Here is an 18362-nt window from a genome sequence, read left to right as displayed (position 1 = left end):
AGGTTCTTAGGTTGTTTCCTGTTTTCTTTTTCTTCTGATGTCCATCCTCTTTGCCTTTCAGGATGGGGATTGAACATTTTAGTTAGGGTCCTCTCTTTTGCTTAATTTGTTTAGATGTACAGATTTTAGTGGGTTTATTCTATGTTGTATGTTTATATGAGTGAGTATATACCATGTGTGTCTTTTTGCTTCTGGGACAACTCACTCAGGATGATCCTTTCCAGGTCCCACCATTTACCTGCAAATTTCATGATTTCCTTATTTTTCATTGCTAAGTAATACTCCACTGTATAGATGTACCACAGTTTCTGCATCCATTCTTCAGTTGAGGGGCATCTGGGCTGTTTCGAGCTTCTGGCTATTACAAATAAAGCTGCTACAAACATGGTTGAGCAAATGTCCTTTTTGTGTACTTGAGCCTCTTTTGGGTATATGCCTAGGAGTGGTATGGCTGGATCTTGAGGAAGTGCTATTCCTAGTTGTCTGAGAAAGCGCCAGATTGATTTCCAGAGTGGTTGAACCAGTTTACATTCCCACCAGCAGTGGAGAAGGGTTCCCTTTTCTCCACAACCTCTCCAGCATGTGTTGTCCCTTGAGTTTTTGATCTTGGCCATTCTAATGGGTGTAAGGTGAAATCTCAGGATTGTTTTGATCTGCATTTCCCTAATGGCTAATGAGGTTGAGCATTTCTTTAAGTGCTTCTCTGCCATTCGATATTCCTCTACAGAGAGTTCTCTGTTTAGCTCTGTTCCCCATCCTTTCAAGCCCAGCATTGAGGATGTGTTATCAGAACTAGGGTTGCATTGTAGGCCAGCAAAGCATACCCGTCCCTTAATTCTGAAGTCAGCACTTCCTGGAACACGGCCTTTGGGCAGCAAGACATGACAAACAAGAGATTTACAGACAAGGGCTGTGCCTCCAGATTCCTTAGTACTGATGAGTGGCTGTGAGCAAGATGCTTGTGCTGTCTGGGTCACAGTTAACTCAGACCTGTCATTGGCAGGTCACTGGTTCTCTCCACAATCCAGGGACAGAGTCCACAGAGAAGCAGAACCACACCCACCCATGATCTCCTGAGCTTACCAGTAGATGGCTCTCAAATGATCCCATGAGTGTGAGGAAAGTTACAGTGTGATAAGTCGTTGGCAAGGAGAGATGCATGTTGCTAAAAGAGAAGTCTAGAGAGACTGGAGACCTATTTGACACACAGCTGAAGGATGAAAGGATAAGGTTTCTCTGTCATGGAAGACTGCTTCCTGGCATGCAGTCAGTGTGTGCAAAGACAGGATATGCTAAGTGAGGAGCAGGTCAGCTCTTCACAGCCCCAGCCACAGCAGATCATACTGGGAGTATGGCACTGAGGAAACCACCCAGAGAGACCACACACATAACTGAGGTCAGTACTTCAGCTCTAAAGCTAGGGACATAGCTCAGTTGGTTGAGTGCTTGCCCAGCAAGTACAAAGCTCTGGTTCTTGCAGCATATAAACCAGGCATGCTTGCACAGCAGAAGAGTCAGACGTCTAAGGTCATCTTTGACAACATATTGACTCCGAGGCCATACAAGAGACAGTAGACTTTGTTTCAAAAATAGAATGAAATAACTAAACCTCATTCCAACCTCAGCTCTGGGTCACTTTCATTTTACTCCTGAGGCTAACATTGTCTCAGTTCTCTGAGGCTGAGAAGCATGGATGTTTTCTCACAAGGCACAGCAGCTACTTGTTTAATGCACAATGTCCTCACCTTTTTCTGTTTACATTCCCTGCACATTTGAATCACATCATTACTTGCTTCACTGAAGGCTGCCTGTTGACAGGATGACTTGCCAGGTCACTGTCACCTGTGAACAACAAATACTTCAGGCATGCCCAAAGAAACTACAGCCAAGGATGTCTCCTGTGGGGAAAATGCTCAAGGCGAGTCCTCCTAGGGGCCCTAAGGCTACAGAAGAAGTTCCTAGCCAAGGTCTCTTGATGAGATCTTCATCCCTCCATCCTTCTGGAGATCAGTCAGGGCATTCCTAGGCGAGATTTTTGTTTTGTTTTGGTTTGATTTTTGTTGTTGTTGTTTTAATAAAAAGATGCATTGGGTCTGAAGGAATGGCTCCAGTGGTTAAGAATGCTAGTGATCTTGCAGAAGATCTGAGCTTGGTTCCCCCACCCGACCCACTCTCTCTCTCTCTCTCTCTCTCTCTCTCTCACAAACACACACACACACACACACACACACACACACACACACACCCTCAAATCTTCCTTTAAAAGACACAGATGGATCTGGATAGTGAAATTGCTTTCCCTCTCTCAACCTTCTTTAAAAATTCCCTCCACACTCCACAGATGTGAGAAATGAAGCACACGGAATTGCCTAGAGAAGCAATGTGCTCTTGGGCATGCAAATGTGTTAACACACAGTTGGGTCCAGGAAGGAGGGAGAGGGGTAGGGTTTCCAGACTTTATGTGACTGTGGCCTAGAGCTGGAGGACCTGCAAACTAATGTCTCCCAAACAGAGCTCTGAGGAATGCCAATACAGGCCCTTCAGAGAATCCTGGGACATAAGGACATAGAGGCTTCCTCAGAAGGATGGAATTGAACAGGGGTTCAATTTGACTTTGGCCTCTGGTCCAACAGTTAAAATAAAGGCAAAAGAACTAACATCCAGTGAGCACCCACTCTAAAGTAGGGTGACCCTATAAACTACCTTCTCAGCTGTGGGAACTACTACACAGCAGCATGGTAGCCTGGAACACATGAGATCTAACTTAATCCTCTTACCATGCCAGGAAAGACACTATCCCAGCACTACAGCTAAGAACATCAAGGCTCAGAAAGGTCCAGAGGTCTCTTGATTCCCTTTCAGTAACAAAACTGCAAAACCTAATTTTGAGCCCATGTTAGTCTTGCTTCTCTTGCACAGAGCAGTATGTTGTTTCCTTTTAGTGACTATGGGATATAGAGAGCTGCCCACTTTGCAGATGAGGAAACAAGGGCTGGGTAAGGTTTAGAAGCTTGCCATGGTCAGCCACACATGAAGGAGTGGCAGAGATGGCTGGGTATAATTACCATCTGTTAGATCTTGGGTCTGCACCTAAATGACTCTAGATGGTGCTTTTCTAAATCCACTCTCCACTGAATGATGCTCTCACCTCCCAGTGAGGAGCCACCCATGGTCCAGAAAGAGTTGCAAGGCTCAGGCAGCTTGCACTCATGGCTTGGGCACACCTGTGTGCAGTGACATGGTTTTGGGCTTTGGTCTTCATCCTTTGGAAGCAGAGCCTGGAGAAATACTTGCTCTTGCCTGAGGGATGAGTTAGAACAGAAGCTTGCCTGACCTCTGCAAGTAGGCAGATGATTTGTCTAATTAGGTAAAGAGCTTTCATGCTTCTGTACATTTAGAACCCTAATGAGCTGCCAATATGAAAGGTTTGCCCTGGGCTCAGCTCTGCAGTAGAGCTCTCCCTCTCTCAGCGGAAAAGACCAGCACAGTAAACAGAACCCCGTTTCCATGGAAGCTCGCACTCTCCGGCTTTTCCTTCTCAGTACTTAAAAAGGTAATTATTTGATTTCTCTCTATATTTTTGGATATCATGCAGCAGTTAAGCATGGCCTTCTCCATCATGCCAGGCTATTCTGGGGAGCTTCAGTTACATTTCCCTTTTTATATGCTCTTAAGATCATTAGTTGTCTGACAGCAGGGTCCACCTTCCGGTCCCTGCCATTAATTAAAGTCCAGCAGAGCAAAGGGACTTGCCCCCAGAGAAAGTGTGAGACACTGAGAGGTTAGTAAACTTATCAGTGGTGGGAGTCTCAGGTCAGGATGGTACCCACAGATAGATGGAGACCCCACATTCTTAGCAGGGAGGCATGCCATCCCATCCAGTGCCTTCTTGTCTGACCCTTTGCCGCCCCTTGGTGGCTCTTATCAGAAATGCAGCTGACATGGACCTCATTAACAATAGCACAGACGTAGGTCTGAGGTTGGAGCTCTGTGTCCCAGTACCCAAGCAGTAATCAGTGGGAAAGACCTGGAAGGGTCTGGAGCTCCACAAGGAGAACAACAGAAACAAAAAATCTGGGCCTAGGTGACTTCTCTGAGGCTGATACTCCAACCAAGGACCATTCGTGGAGATAATCTAGAACCCCTGCACAGAGGTAGCCCATGGCAGCTCAGTCTCCAAATGGGCTCCCTCGTAAGGGGAACAGGGACTGTCTCTGACATGAACTCAGTGGCTAGCTCTCTTATCATCTCACCCTGAGAGGGGAGAAGCCTTACCAGGCCACAGAGGAAGACTATGAAAGACAGTTCTGATAAGACCTAAAAGGTTAGGGTCAGATGGCGGGGGAAGAGGTCCTCAACTATGAGTGGACTGGGGAAGGGGCATAGGAGGAGATGAGGAAGGGAGGGAGGATGGGATTGGGAGGGGATGATGGAGGGGCTACAGTGGGATACAAAGTGAATAAATTGTAATAAATAAAAAATTATGTAAAACAAAACAAAACAAAAACAATGGCACAGATGGCCTCAGCCACCATTTCCTGAAGGTTTGCTGCCTGCCAAACACTTTCAACCTGTTGTTAGTTAGCAGCCTTAGGGAGAATTACCCTGAATACTCAGATGAGGGGACCCAAAGTACAGAGAAGGCACACAACTTGACCAAGGTCACATGGCTGCTAAGGGCAGAACCGTGATAAATTCGTACCCATTCCTGTCAATCTAAGGCCTTCCCAGAAGAAATCCATCAATCATAACAAGGAACAAGGGCAAACCTTTCTCAGGTTTCAAGGGTAGCAGGATGCGCTGCATGGACCTGAGTTATAAGGTACGCAGTGTGTGTGCGAGTTGGGCAAGTTGTCAGGACTGCAGGAGGTCGAAAGCCTACTCAGGGGTAGCACATGAGCAAGGCCCGGGATTTGATCTTCCCACCTTTGCTGCCCTGTTCTTGCCCTACTGGAACTGCGTGGACCAGAGACCTACTCTGTCCTGTTTCTTTTCTTTTTCTTTCTTTCTTTTTTTTTTTTTACATTTTTTAAAATTTATTTTATTTTTAATTAATTACACTTTATTCACTTTGTGTCCCCCCATAAGCCCCTCCCTCCTCTCCTCCTGATCCCCCCCTCCCACCCTCTTCTTCACTCATGCCCCTCCCCAAGTCCACTGACAGGGGAGGTCCTCCTCTCCTTCCTTCTGATCTTAGTCTATCAGGTCTCATCAGGAATGGTTGCATTGTCATCTTCTCTGGCCTGGTAAGGCTGCTCCCCACTCAGGGGGAGGTGATCAAAGAGCAGGCCAATCAGATTATGTCAGAGGCAGTCCCTCTTCCCATTACTATGTAACCTACCTGGACACTAAACTGCCATGGACTACATCTGTGCAGGGGTTCTACGTTATCTCCATGCATGGTACTTGGTTGGAGTACGAGTCTCTGGGAAGACCCCTGTGTTCACATTTCTGGTTCTGTTGCTCTCGAAAACAGGAAACAAGCTAGAAACCCATCACGGAGGGCCTCTGAAAGGCTCTGCCCTGCAGACTATCAAGGCAGATGCTGAGACTTATGGCCAACTGTTGGGCAGTGTGCATGGAATCTTATGTAAGAAGTGGGAAAGAGTAAGAGCTGTCCTGTTTCTTTGTGTGTTCTCTGAAGGGTTGTTTTTGTTTCCTTTTGTTGGTGTGTGTGTGACTGTGAGAGTGTATGTCCTGTGTGTGAGGGTGTCTGCAGAGTCCAGAAGAGGGAGGTAGGCCCCCAGAGCTAGATTTACAGGCATTTTGGAGCTGCCCGATGTAGGCGCTAGGAACCAAACCCCAGTCCTTTAGAAAAGCAACAAGCACCTTGATCACCAAGCCATCTCCCTCTCCCACCTCCCTTGTATATGTTCAATTGTTTTGATATATTAAGACTTTCATGAACGGAAGGGAAAATGTGTGATGGATGAACTGATGAGTGGATGAAGGGTGAACCTTGCCTGTCCATCTCTTTCTCTGCCATTGGATTTCACGATAGTGCTTGGAGGACTCCAGTACCCTGGTGAACTGCAGCATCAGGCCTACTTCTGGTCCTGTAGCGTCACCTCGGTGGGCACCTGCTTTTCCAGCAGAATTTGCAATTTCCACTCTAAATAGTTCCCGCTGCTGTTTTGCAGCAAAGCAGCTGGATATTTCATTTGCATTCATATTTTGAACAAGATGTTTCTGAGTGGTCTTAGAAGATGCTACACCTGGATCATAAATGAAAATGTTCAGAGGAAAATGTTAAAAGCAGCTCATTGGAGCTTAAGGGTAGCTGGGGACAATGATGCCCATGTGTGCCAATCAGAAGCAGTGATGGTGTCTGCTGATTGTAGTGTTCATTGAGAACTGGATTTTGAGCTGATATCCATGGATGTCATTAGCAAAATAAAAATTTGTGATCTAAGTAAGGAGTAGTGGAGTAGGCAATGTCTTGCCCATTTTCTTTCTACACAACTGTCATGGGGCTTTCTGCACTGCAGTTTCACGCCTTCCCACCTCTCTTTTACGATTGTTTAACAGAGCTATTGTGTTGCCTCGGAACATCCACATGTCTTAGTCCAGTTCTCATGATCAAAAGCAACAGTCCATCTCCCAAGGCAATGGAGAAGACAAAGTAACGCCAAGTCTTGAGTTGGGCATGATGCTGTCTGGAGAGACACCAGTCAGTAAAGTGTCTGCCATGCAAGTTTGAAAAGCTGAGCTAAGATCCCAGCACCCACATGAAAAAATCCTAGAACAGTCACGTATACCAGTAACCTATCGAGGTAGTGTGGAAACGGGCAACCCTGGAGCTCCTTGGCCAGTCAGTCTAGACAACCAATGAACTACAGTTTCAGTGAGAGACTGTTCATCAAATGATAAGGTAGAGGAACCCAAGAAGAGGTCTATCTCTGGACTCCACAAACATGTGCCCACAAGTGCGTACACATCACATCACACATAAGGCATGGTAGCACGCTCTTGTAAAGCCAGCACTGGGGAGGTAGAAACAAGAGGACCCTTGGAGCTCCTTTGCCTGGCCTATGTGGTGATTCTGAGGCTAAATAGAGACCCTGTCTCAGTAAAACAAGAGGCATGAGGAACAGCACCTCTAGTTCACTTCTGGCCTACACACACACACACACACACACACACACACACACAAACACACACACACAACATGCACACATACACACACACAAACATATGTACACATGCATGCACACACATACACATTCACACATGCATACACACCTTCATGGACACACACACATACGAACATGCATGTTCTTAGAAGGAAAGAATTTAAAATATTCAATCAATTGGTTAGTTAGTTGTTAGTTAAGATGTACTAAAAAGAGGAATGACACCATCCTATGTAAATGGCACTGTTTCCTATTAAGATTTTCCGTGATTGTCATAGCTTACCGAAGAAAGCAGACCCAAGTGTAACCTGAAGCCTAATGTTAGGTTTTGCTTAGAAATAAAGGGAAGCCTTTAATTCCTAAAAGAGGAATTGGTTTATCTGGCCTACCACTTACTGTAAGTACACTTTTATTAGAACACATTGGTGCGCATTCATTTGGAGGTTATCTGTGCTTTAGCACAACAGAAAAGTTGACTCTTTCAGCAGAGAACCACAGCACTCATGTCTAAATCATAACTGTATAGTGCTTTAAAGAAATTTAACTCAAGCTACACAACAGATTTGCAGAGAACCACAAGGATTACATAACTAAACCCTTCATTCGAAGCATGAACAAGCTGAAACCAGAGAAGTTGGGGAATTACCTTAAACTTGGCCTTTATGATCTTTATACACTACTTATTCTCAAGAAAAGGGGAGGTAGGGGAAGAGTTTTATCTGAGATTTAAGAGCAGTCACTTGGGAGTCTCCATCCGTAGAGCAGTTGGGAATGTCTCAGGGCTTATGAGGAAGGACAGTGACTAATCTTTCATGGACCAGGACAAAAGAACAACTCTATATGTTCCATGCTGTGCGCTTCTGAGAGTTGTACTGCTAGTTTCTTCCCTGAGTGTTCACTGTGAGTACTTTATCATTGTATTAGACCCTCATTAGAAACATTTCTTTAGTGCGATTGAAGTGATTAACAGATCCTGCACAATGTATTCAAATGTCCAGCTTAGCATGCTCTAACTGAAAATATTCATTTGGAATTTCACTCAGAGTGGATGTGTTGGTTATAAGATTTTTTTAAATGAAATAAGTTCATGTATCAAGGCAGGGGCACGGGGCAGCATAAGACAAAAAGTCACGAGCCTTTTGGTTTTTATGGCCTAACCTGAGAGTCTCTCTGTTTGAATGCTTGTGTTTTGTGCAGCTGGACAATCCAGATGAGCAGGCAGCCCAGATCAGACGGGAGCTGGATGGACGTCTCCAGATGGCAGACCAGATAGCCAGGGTAAGAATCCTCATGGGCTCTTCCGTGGGACCAGGTCACAGGCCCACCCCAGGAAGGGCACTGACTACTAAATCTTCAAATGGTAAAGTAGAAGGGCTGGAAACAGCTCAGTTGGTATGCAGCCTTGGGTCCTACCCTTAGCACAGCATAAACCAAAACAGAAAAGGTCCTCCATTCCTGGAGCGCCAGCAGTCTTGAGGTAGAAGCAGGAAGATCAGGAGTTCAAAGTCACTCTTGGCTACATAGCAATTTTGAGGCCAGCCTTGGCTTTATGAAACTGTCAAAGAAAGATAAAGGGAGAGGAGAAGAGAGGGGCGGGGAATAGGGAGGGACAGGGATTGAGGAGGAGGCAATCCTTGGTTGTTCCAATAGCCTCTGGTGAGTTTATGGCACACTGTGACAAATACTAAGTTGCCATTCTAAACCCAGACGTGACCAGCCAAAACAGAGCTTCAACATCCCTCAGCACAACCCCCATAACTCCAGGACAATATAACCACCTTCAAATGACATCTGCAGCTCCAAGGCAGCAGAATGTGTCCTCCTTTAGCTATCATCATGCATCACAATTTGCCAGCACAGCTGCAGGACCCAGCCACAGAACGTCTCCTGCTGAAGACCTCTTCCAGGCTCAATGTCCTCGTACCCTCTGCTCTCTCAGCTCGGGAGAAACTTTCTTCTCCCTTCCACTCAGCAAATTTCCTCCCTAGCCTTCAGCACTTAGCCTCAAACATGTACCCTGAGAACTTAACAACTAGCCTTCTCTTCCCACCTTTCCACACGCAGGCCCTTGCTCACCTGACCACACCTCCTGTTGAATAGGCCTCTGCTGAACTTGGGATCATATCTTATTGTTAGTGCCTGTAGTTTGTTATCGTCTTGTTATTCATTTCTGTTGCTGACACTCATGTTTTGATAATTAGTATTCATGCTACTGGCGTTTATTGGGTCCTGACTGTCAGATGTGCTGTTTGCATGCTCCCTCCGAGACAATCATTACAGCATATAAGGGCATTTCGTTTATCATCTTTTTTTTTTTTTTTTCAGAGAATGAGGCAGGCAGGCTATGCAAGACAGGCACTAATGAAGGAGCTGTGCCAGACTCTCTATGGCGATCTCACACAAGGAGGTTTTTATAGCTATGACAAGATACCCAATAAAACTCCTTTGAGGAGAAAGGGTTTATTTTCTCTCATTTTACTTCAGAGTCTTCAGTCCTTGGAACACTGCTTTGAGTTTGAGTTGAGGCAGTAAGAACATGTGTTCGAGGAAGCTGCTCACCTCATGCAGCCTGGGAAGCAAAGGCAGACATGAAGGGCTCAGGGACCCTTCAAAGATGTGTTTTTGTTTTTAGGCACCTATTACAAAACAACCCAGCAAAAGCAACTTAAAGAGAGAAAGGGTTTACTCTGGCTGGGATCTCCAGATAGATGCAGCCCACCATGGTGGGCAAGATGTGGCCATGGGCGGGGAGGTACAGTGGCAGAGGCAGGAATCTGGAGGTCACATTGCATTCATGCTCAGGATGCAGAGAGTGAACAGGAAGTAAAGTGAGGCCGTAGCCTCAAGGCCTTCACCCAAGGTTCCACTTCCTAAAGGTTCTACTGCCTTCCCAGACAGCACCACAAACTGTAGAGCGTACAGTTAACATTCAGGCCATAACACCCAGTGACCTACTTCCTTCTCACAGGCCATTCAGCAATGACATAACCAGTAGATTAACCCATTGATGAATCAGAACCCTCGTGACCCAATCACCTCTCAAAAGCCAGCAGGCAATTTTTTAATATTTCTATGTCTTTACACAGATATATTTGTATTCAAACTATAATAGGTTTTATGAAATGACAGGCTGGCAATAAACTGAGGCAGTTACCCCGGCAAAAAATTTAAGGATGTCCCCAAGAAACTTCTAATTAAAATAAGTAATATCTAATGAAATACTTAAAAAGCATAATTAATTTCAGATAGCCATTAAGAACAAAGCATTGAATATTTATACGACTAGCACTTCCCCGCCAGCTGTGGGGACAGGTGGAAGGCTTCTGGATGTGGTAGGGAGGGTGGGACGCAGAGATCCTGGTGCTGAAGTTCCCTGCTACAGGCCGAAGCATCGCAGGGCTTGGATATGTAGAAAGGAGTCCTACTAGAATAAAAGCCAAGGAAAGAGTCCAAGCGGCATACCCCTGTGCTTGTGCTCAGTTTTACTGAAATGTTTTGCATTTTGTTTTTTGGACACCTTTAAAGGGTGTAGTAGAGGCAGTCTGGTGGCTATAAATAGTGTGCAGCTATGGATTTGGCTAAAGGTAGTGTGGGAGGCTCTTGTGTTCTGAAATCTGCTTAATGTGGGAGTAAATATCACTAAGGTTTTAGAATTTACCTCTTCTGTAAATTCGGTGTCTCCCTTCAGTAGATTTCCTGGGAAATGGAGGCAGTCTGTTAGGTACATATTATCTCCCTGTGAATAAGCTCAAACATCTTTACTATGTTTTATTTTCTTTGAGGATTTATAATTCAAGAAGCTAACATAAGACTAATTCTAACTTTTCAAAACTGTACATCAACTGTTATACAATAAGTCAATGTGCTTATCTCAAAAAAAAAAAAATAGAAAGAACGCTTTCCCCAGCCCATATCTTAAATATTTTCTTCCAAAGTAAAATATCTTTAACAACTTTGAACTAAGCTTTCTTAGTAAACAAACCAGGTCATTCAAGTGACTTTGATTTTTATTTACTAAAAATAGTTCAGACTACATACATGATCTCCAAACAATTAAAGGCATCAAGGACTCTTATGTGATATCTTCTCATTACTATTATCTGTTCTCCTAGATGTTGTCTCTCTTCTTCTGGAATGTTTTTACATGTCATTGGCTCTGACTTTCTTTGCTCTACAACTAAGTTTCATCCCCAGCTCTGAACTCACTGGTCCTAGAATGAGTTCTCCATTCAAGGGAACCAAACATTACTCCCAGCCTTCCCCAGTCCTAATGATATCTGATGCAAACCAAAGCAATGACTCTCTTTCTTGAGGTCTATAGACTACAGGCTAATGATAGTAATACTGGTAGAAAGATGTCTGCAGAATAACACTGAAATAATGAATATACAGAAAAACACAGTCAGGGAATTGTATTACCAAGGAATGGTCTCAATGTTTCACTTCAGGAACTTGTGAGTTTCAATTGTGTGACTGCTTTTTTCCTAAATTTAGTTGGATATACCAAACACTGAATAAAGTATGAAGACGTTCCATATCATCTAGTTCTTGACAAACATAAATGATGCACCTCTGTTTATCTTTCTTTGACATGTCCTGATTTTTCTATTTTTACCTATTACTGACATCACAGTGAATTTTAGTGAGGATGTACAATTCAACTCATGGCAGAAGGTTAGTTCCTGTACATGTTATGACCAGAAATTGCTGGATATTGATCCATCCACTCTTTTCTCTCCCACAATGGATTTATCTGATGGGTTGAACACTTCAGGTTACAAGTGAGAGGCACCATCTAGAGAAAGCTTATATCAAAGACAGCATAAGCGTAAGGAACAAGAAGCATAGGGTCCAAGGGCAAGAGCTAGAACTAGTGGCCATGGAGAGACAAGGGCTTCCAGTCTGCTGTCTCTGTATCACATTGGTTTTCCATTCTTCCTCTGTAAGGCTTCTCAGGAAGGATGTCTAGTTATCCCAATGCATCTGAAATACACCAGAAGGGAGCCATTCAGCTGCTCGCCCACCTGTTCGGATCGTTTCCTTCCACTTACCTCTTTGCCTCCTTACTTTCTTCAAATTCACAGTTCTAAGAATCAAGCCTAGAGTTGGCCCAAGTTTGTGTTCAAAGCTAACTCTGATATAGTAAGCCATCCCACTGTGGAATAAAAGTGAGGGCCTCACTGGTCACACTGGGGCTGGTAGTGTAACATATGCCTCAGGGTGAGGTACTGTAAGGTCATTATGATGTGAGGTTGACCTAGATATACCTAGTACCATTAACTGCCCTTTCTGTAGTATTTGCTAAGCACCAGACTCTCTTCTAGTTGTTTTACATGGGCACCCTGTCACGACTCTCAGAACCTTAGGGAGAAGGTTGTTCTTTTTCAGAGCAGAGGCCAAAGCAGAGACATCAGAAGATTTTGCCAAGGTTACAATGATTAAAAACTGTATTCTTGACTAATTTGTTTTCTAACTTTACTGAGTTACTTCCCAAATACATGTTTTTACTTCCCCCATGACTCAAGTCTAAGGGTTCAATAAACCTATCCTTCAAGCTTTCTCCTCCCTCCCCTCTTGAGTCCTTTACTTAATGTTTCAGGCACTGGCCCTAAGATTTCACCTTGGTTCTCCCTCCCTGATGGGCAGCACTCCATCAAACAACTAGCCATCCTCCACAGCATTGCTGGATCCCCTCCAGCTTACAGAGACGACGCACAGTGAAGTGGCAGTACTAGGCGGAACTGTCTCCTCAGATTCAGAATGCTCTCTACTGTGATCCCTGCACCCTGGAGAGGAGGCTGCGTGGCCCTGCTGTTTCTGCTGGAAACATTTTCAGCATTAGCTGGATCAACGTTTGGCACGTGTGACTGCTCTGCTTCAGACTGAAGCAAGTCAAGACTAAGTCTGCCTCCCATCCCCCATCCACAGCCCTAAACTGTGAACTATCAATTCAGTCACCCCAACTTCCAGAATGATCCAAGGAGGCAGCTGCCCCCCGAACACAAGCCAGGCGTGGCTGGATCCAGCACACTCCCTCGATGGCTGCAGGCAGAGCTCTGAATACATTTTTTTTTTTAATCTCATAGAAAAGACTTCTTAATCCCTGTTCAAACATGTTCCCAAATCCTCTCACAATGATATTAAAGGGCCCCCATATTTCACCCAGAATTAAGTCTAAATTATTTAAATTGTGTGATCCAAAGTTGACTTTGGGGCTTACGCAGGTGGCCTGTGGCAATAGCTCATCTGTGATACTTACCAGTTCTTCTGACCATATTTTGGGATAAAAGTCCGCAATTGTTCAGTTGGTTATGTAACAGAAACTGCAGTTTTGTGTTATCAGCTGCCAACAGTGAAGAACAAAACACCAGTGGTTTCTCAAGCCGTCATCATTTAGTGTGGAGCTGTGAGGATAGAGATGATGTTCGGCTGGTAGCACACTGGCCTAGCATGGATGCAATCCCTAGTTCAGACCCCGGTACCTCATAAGCAGGGCCTGGAGGTGCATGCCTACAATCCCAGCATTCTGGAGCTGAAGGCAAGAAGATCAGAAGTACAGAGTCATCCTCGGCTACACATCCAGTTCAAGGCCAGCTTGAGCTAAAGAATCTGTCTCAAAACAAAATATGGAATTCTTTTTTGGACTTCTACTCTGTACAGAGCAAAGCAAAATAGCTATCTTATACCTGGAGCGTGTTATAAGCATCAATAAGGGATACTAGCTAAATACTGCCCTGATAGAGAAGTTTGGTTACACATTGCCGCGCAATCTGCGTGCTGCCTAGCAGTCCAGCGGCATGGCTGCCTGGATGTGTGCAGATAGACAGATCTGATTGTTGCCCAGATCAGGCAGGAAAAACCCGGGGAACTCTCAAGGAAAACACCAAATGCTCAGCAGGTACCCTGAAGCCCTGCCAAGAACGAGGAACACAAGAGGGAAAGAGAACTCATTCAGTTTACAACCACTTAAAAGATGGGAACCAGTATGGAAAGGAACTGACCCAGGAAACTACTTCTGACTCCAGAAGGCTCCCAGCATCTTCTGTACTGATGATGACACACTCCTATCAAGACGGTCCTTCTCTCAGCTGATGTATCCCACTGTGTATGTTGTGTAGGAAATGGTGGAGCAGCAACTGCTGTGAAAGAGTTGGCTATAACACCCTCTGCTGATCAAGTAAACTAAAAGGGCGTGGGTTGCTCATACAGTGGGGTATCACCATAGCACCCCAGCTCTCACTCTGCTGACCTTTGGAGCCAGGCTTCTGGGTTTTATACCGAGCTCTAGCGATCATTGCCATTGCTTTCCATTTCATTTGCTTCCAGGAAATGGAGGGAAATGGCAGCAGTTTATCTCTCTGAGTTCATTAAGAAGAATTAAAAGAGGTAAATCATGTGACCAGTGAGCAGTACCTAGAACAGTGTGAATGTGAGCTAGCCTGCTAGGGTTTGTGGGTTTTTTGTTTTGTTTTGTTTCATTTGTTTGTTTGTTTCTGTTTTTTGGTCTTGTTTTGTTTTTATAGTCACTGTCAGTTTTACTAGTAATTTCTGCTGGTGATGGTGGCAATATAACACTTGGCACGTGTGCAGAGAGAGACCAATAGACAGAGAGACAAATAAGACTAAATCAGTGCTCAATAAGGATCCATGTTTCTTGGTGTATTTTATTCTTCATGGGAGCTCTGTGGGGTTTATTTTATTTTCTACATCTCAAATCTGAAACCAAACAAACCCCCAGCTACTTGTAAAACATCAGGAAGCCAAAAAGCATTGACCCAGGATGCAGAGTTGAGTTTACTTTGTTAACCTATGCTCCTAGATACCTTCTGTGAGGCCTGTGGATATGTGTATAATTTCGTGTGTCCCAGGGTGCCTAAGAGGTAGCTTTGTGCCAAATGTTCTCATGATCATCACCCCCAGCTGACTCCCGCACTTCCCATTGACAACCACAGCACTAGAAACAGGGAGGGGGCCCAGAAAGTAATGAGGGGACTGGATAAAATAGCTGCAAGATTTTGGGTGAGCTTCTCTGTCTCCAGTGTCTTTCTGTCTTCTTCCTTCTAAGAATGTCTTTCGAACCTTTGAACCACTCTCTTTGAATGAGAGAAGCCTTGTCAGCTTTCAAACAGAATTCATTCATTCTTTCTAAATAAATACTTAAAACCAAAAAGAAAAAGCCAATGGTTGGGGGACTTGCAATGCTTACAGGTGCTTATTTTAAAAATATTCTATTAGTGTGGCTAGACATAACTAACCCTGGTGAGTGTCCCCACAGGGCAGAATTATCAGGCCGAAACCAAAAGTAAGTGTCAACAGAGATTTGCTTTAAAAGGCCCTTTCCCACCCCATGCTATGTCTTTCATAAAGCAATATGAATTTAAAAAAAAATCTCTTTGTCATTTTTATGCCTGGGAAGAAGACAATGGAGATGGGAAGCTACAGCCTTCTTATTTGGACATTGCCAGAGCTTTGAAATGTGTTTGTAATGAGGCTGCCACTGAAAATTCCACTCAAGAATCATATCCTGGATTGACAGAATACTATTTCTTCTCAAGGCTCGAATACTCAGAGGAGACAAATGGCTGTGTTTTTCCTTGTAACTTCAGCTTTATGAAGCTCTTTTTATTATGTCATTTGAAACTGCTCAACTTCTGGGAGGAGTGATCATTCTTGGGATTTTTCCAGTGTTCTGCTGCAGAGTTTGGTGGGAAATAACTCTGCAAGAGAGTGGCCAGGTCTGCAGCCACTTACTGGAGCTTCTCCCGACAAATCAGAATGGAGGAGTTAAAGGCCTCAAGTGAGGCCAGGAAGGTGGCGCAGTAGCATCTTCTGCATAGTATAAGGACCTGAAGGCCACAACCCACATAAAACCAAGTGGGGTAGAGCATGTCTATGATATCAAAGTTTCTATAGCAAGATGGAAGCAGATGCAGGAAAACCTGCAAAAACTCGTGGGCCAGCTAGACTGGCATGTAGAGCAGTAAGTAACAAAGAGACCCTGTTTCCCAAAAAGGAGAAAGTAAGGACCAACACACAAGGTTGTCTTCAAACCTTTACATGTGTGCCTTCACTCACATGAGCATGTGCCTGTGTGTGTGTGTGTGTGTGTGCGCGCGCGCACGCATACACACATACATACAATTTTATGCGAGTCCAAAGTAAGGATGTGACAGTACAGACCTGTCACATCACAGACATGATGCACTCTCTCAAAGCTGACAAACTATGTCATAAACGCCACTCTTTTTCTCCCTATCCCCTTGGCAAAGACAGCAAATAGCAGTAAAATTGCAAAATCCTATTTACCAACTTCCCCTTCAAATATCTCTATGTATACTAATATTTGAGCTTTAAAATGAAGTTGAAGGTAACAAGTTGGAATGCCATACTTTAAACTCTTGGCCTACAAACCTTGGCACCTGGCAGCCTTTTGGTGATGCAGGGACTACTGAGACCACGAGACATCCTACCTCTATTTTCCTCACTCTCCAGAAGGAACATATTCAGAGAAAATGGTGAAACACTATGGTGACTATGTTTTCCAAGTTATCTAAATCTTGGACTCATAGTTATCTATATTCTTCCACAGGAAGAAAAAAAAATACCAGTTGCTCTGTTCTCAGCTCACTCAACCTCAGTGCAAACTCTGTACATTGACCATACCCGTAGCCAAATGTGCCTCCTTGTGAAGCCTCACTAGTTCTCTCGGGAATCATCCACGCCTCTTCAGTATCCATTAGAAGGTTTACTTTGCTGCTTCTGTATACATCTTTCCCCCAATAACTGTGAAGCCATGATTACAGCTTCCCACCAGAATCTTCCTAGTGACAAGCACAGTGGTTTGGAGTTTGTGTGATTTTTTTAAGTCAGAATAGCCCAGCACTCAAGTCCTCATGCCTTCAAGGCTCTGTACCAACTTTGCCCCAGTTTTAAGGATTCCCACTGTCCTCTGATGGAGTTTAGGAATGAAGAAGTTCAAGTGCTGTGTAAAAGTTTTATAGATATTGGGCTTTGGGGAGCCTCTCTCACTGAGTCAGCACTAACTTCTGTCAATACTATGACTACATCATTCTCACCCTGCTGCTCTCATATCCACCCACGGTATACTTAGGAAGTACCACACAGTGTGAACATAACTCTTAAGCAGGAAGTGATTGTTCTCAGAGGTTTTGGAAGAAACCAGAATTCTGAGGTTACTGAGTAGATTTGGGACCCTCAGGCTCATTTACCATGGGAAAGCAGAACCAAAGTGTTCTTCCAGAACTTAATTCATGGTCATCCCATCTCTCCTCACTGCTGAGTGGTAGCTACTTTGATATTTAACATAGACTTTTTGATAAGCCATTGACACAGTCATTCAGTTCATGTGTACTGAATGCTTACTGAGGGTTACACATTAGAGTGGATGTTAAGATTTCTCATAGGATGTCAAGATGGGATGGTCCAGAAGGAAAGACAGACACTAGCAAATAATTTCAAAAATTATTCACTGACTATAAATATGCTATTTTATTCTATTCAGGCTTCTCAAAAAAGAAAGAAAGAAAATACTTAGAAATTTGTTCGAATAGTTCCAAAATACGGGAAGTTAAAAGTGAAGACAGCAGCAAGTTCTTAGCCCTGTCCATAGTCACTCGACAGTCAGTTATCTTCTGTCATGTTGTCACATGGAAGAAAGAACAAATGCACTTCCTGGGACCTCTTTTAAAGGCAATCATCCAGCTCATAAGGCCTGTGCCTTTGAGGCCCAGTCAGTCTCTAAAAGTCTCCTCATCAATGTCACCATACTGAGGCTCGGGTTTCACAGAGAGTTTGAAAGGAACACAAACAGACGACCATTTCAATAAATGATGCTCAGAAAGCAGAAAGCAGGGGGGACGGAACATGCACAAATGTTGAAGCTGAATGTGGAAAACGACAAAAGGCTGAGAGCAACCAGGGATCAGGAGAAAAGTTGCTCTTAGAAATGCCCTCTGGAGAGGGTAGAGACTAACAGAGCCCCAAAGCATCACTCACCAAGCCTTCTAGGAAGATCAGCATGTGTAAGAGTGAAGGCTCTACTCTGGCAAGAATAAAACACTCTTCAAGCTAGCTAGTGGTTAAAGGGAATTATTGAAGGGAAAAGAGGAGCATTCCAGACATATTTGTTTCATTTCTTTGCTGTGATAAAAACAACCTTGACAAAAACAGCTGAAGGGAGAAAGGACTTATTTTGGCTTATTCTATCCA

At 44.1% G+C, this 18362-nt stretch overlaps 1 protein-coding gene across 3 annotated transcripts in view; it reads left to right on the top strand.

Annotated features, from left to right (window-relative positions):
* The window catches only part of Cadps (calcium dependent secretion activator), a 444339-nt gene that overhangs the window by 189606 nt on the left and 236371 nt on the right, over positions 1 to 18362 (top strand). For all 3 annotated transcript variants that reach the window (XM_055599062.1, XM_055599061.1, XM_055599060.1), the window contains exon 4: positions 8331 to 8411. In XM_055599062.1, coding sequence (XP_055455037.1) covers positions 8331 to 8411 — 81 coding nt within the window. The remainder of the gene's footprint in view (positions 1 to 8330; positions 8412 to 18362) is intronic.

The sequence above is a fragment of the Psammomys obesus genome, unplaced genomic scaffold (genome assembly GCF_907164565.1).
Source record: "Psammomys obesus unplaced genomic scaffold, mPsaObe1.curated_primary_1811, whole genome shotgun sequence".
In the NCBI taxonomy this organism is placed as follows: Eukaryota; Metazoa; Chordata; class Mammalia; order Rodentia; family Muridae; genus Psammomys; species Psammomys obesus.
The sequence above is the reverse complement of the archived record's forward strand: the minus strand, read 5'-3'. Positions and strand labels throughout refer to the sequence as shown.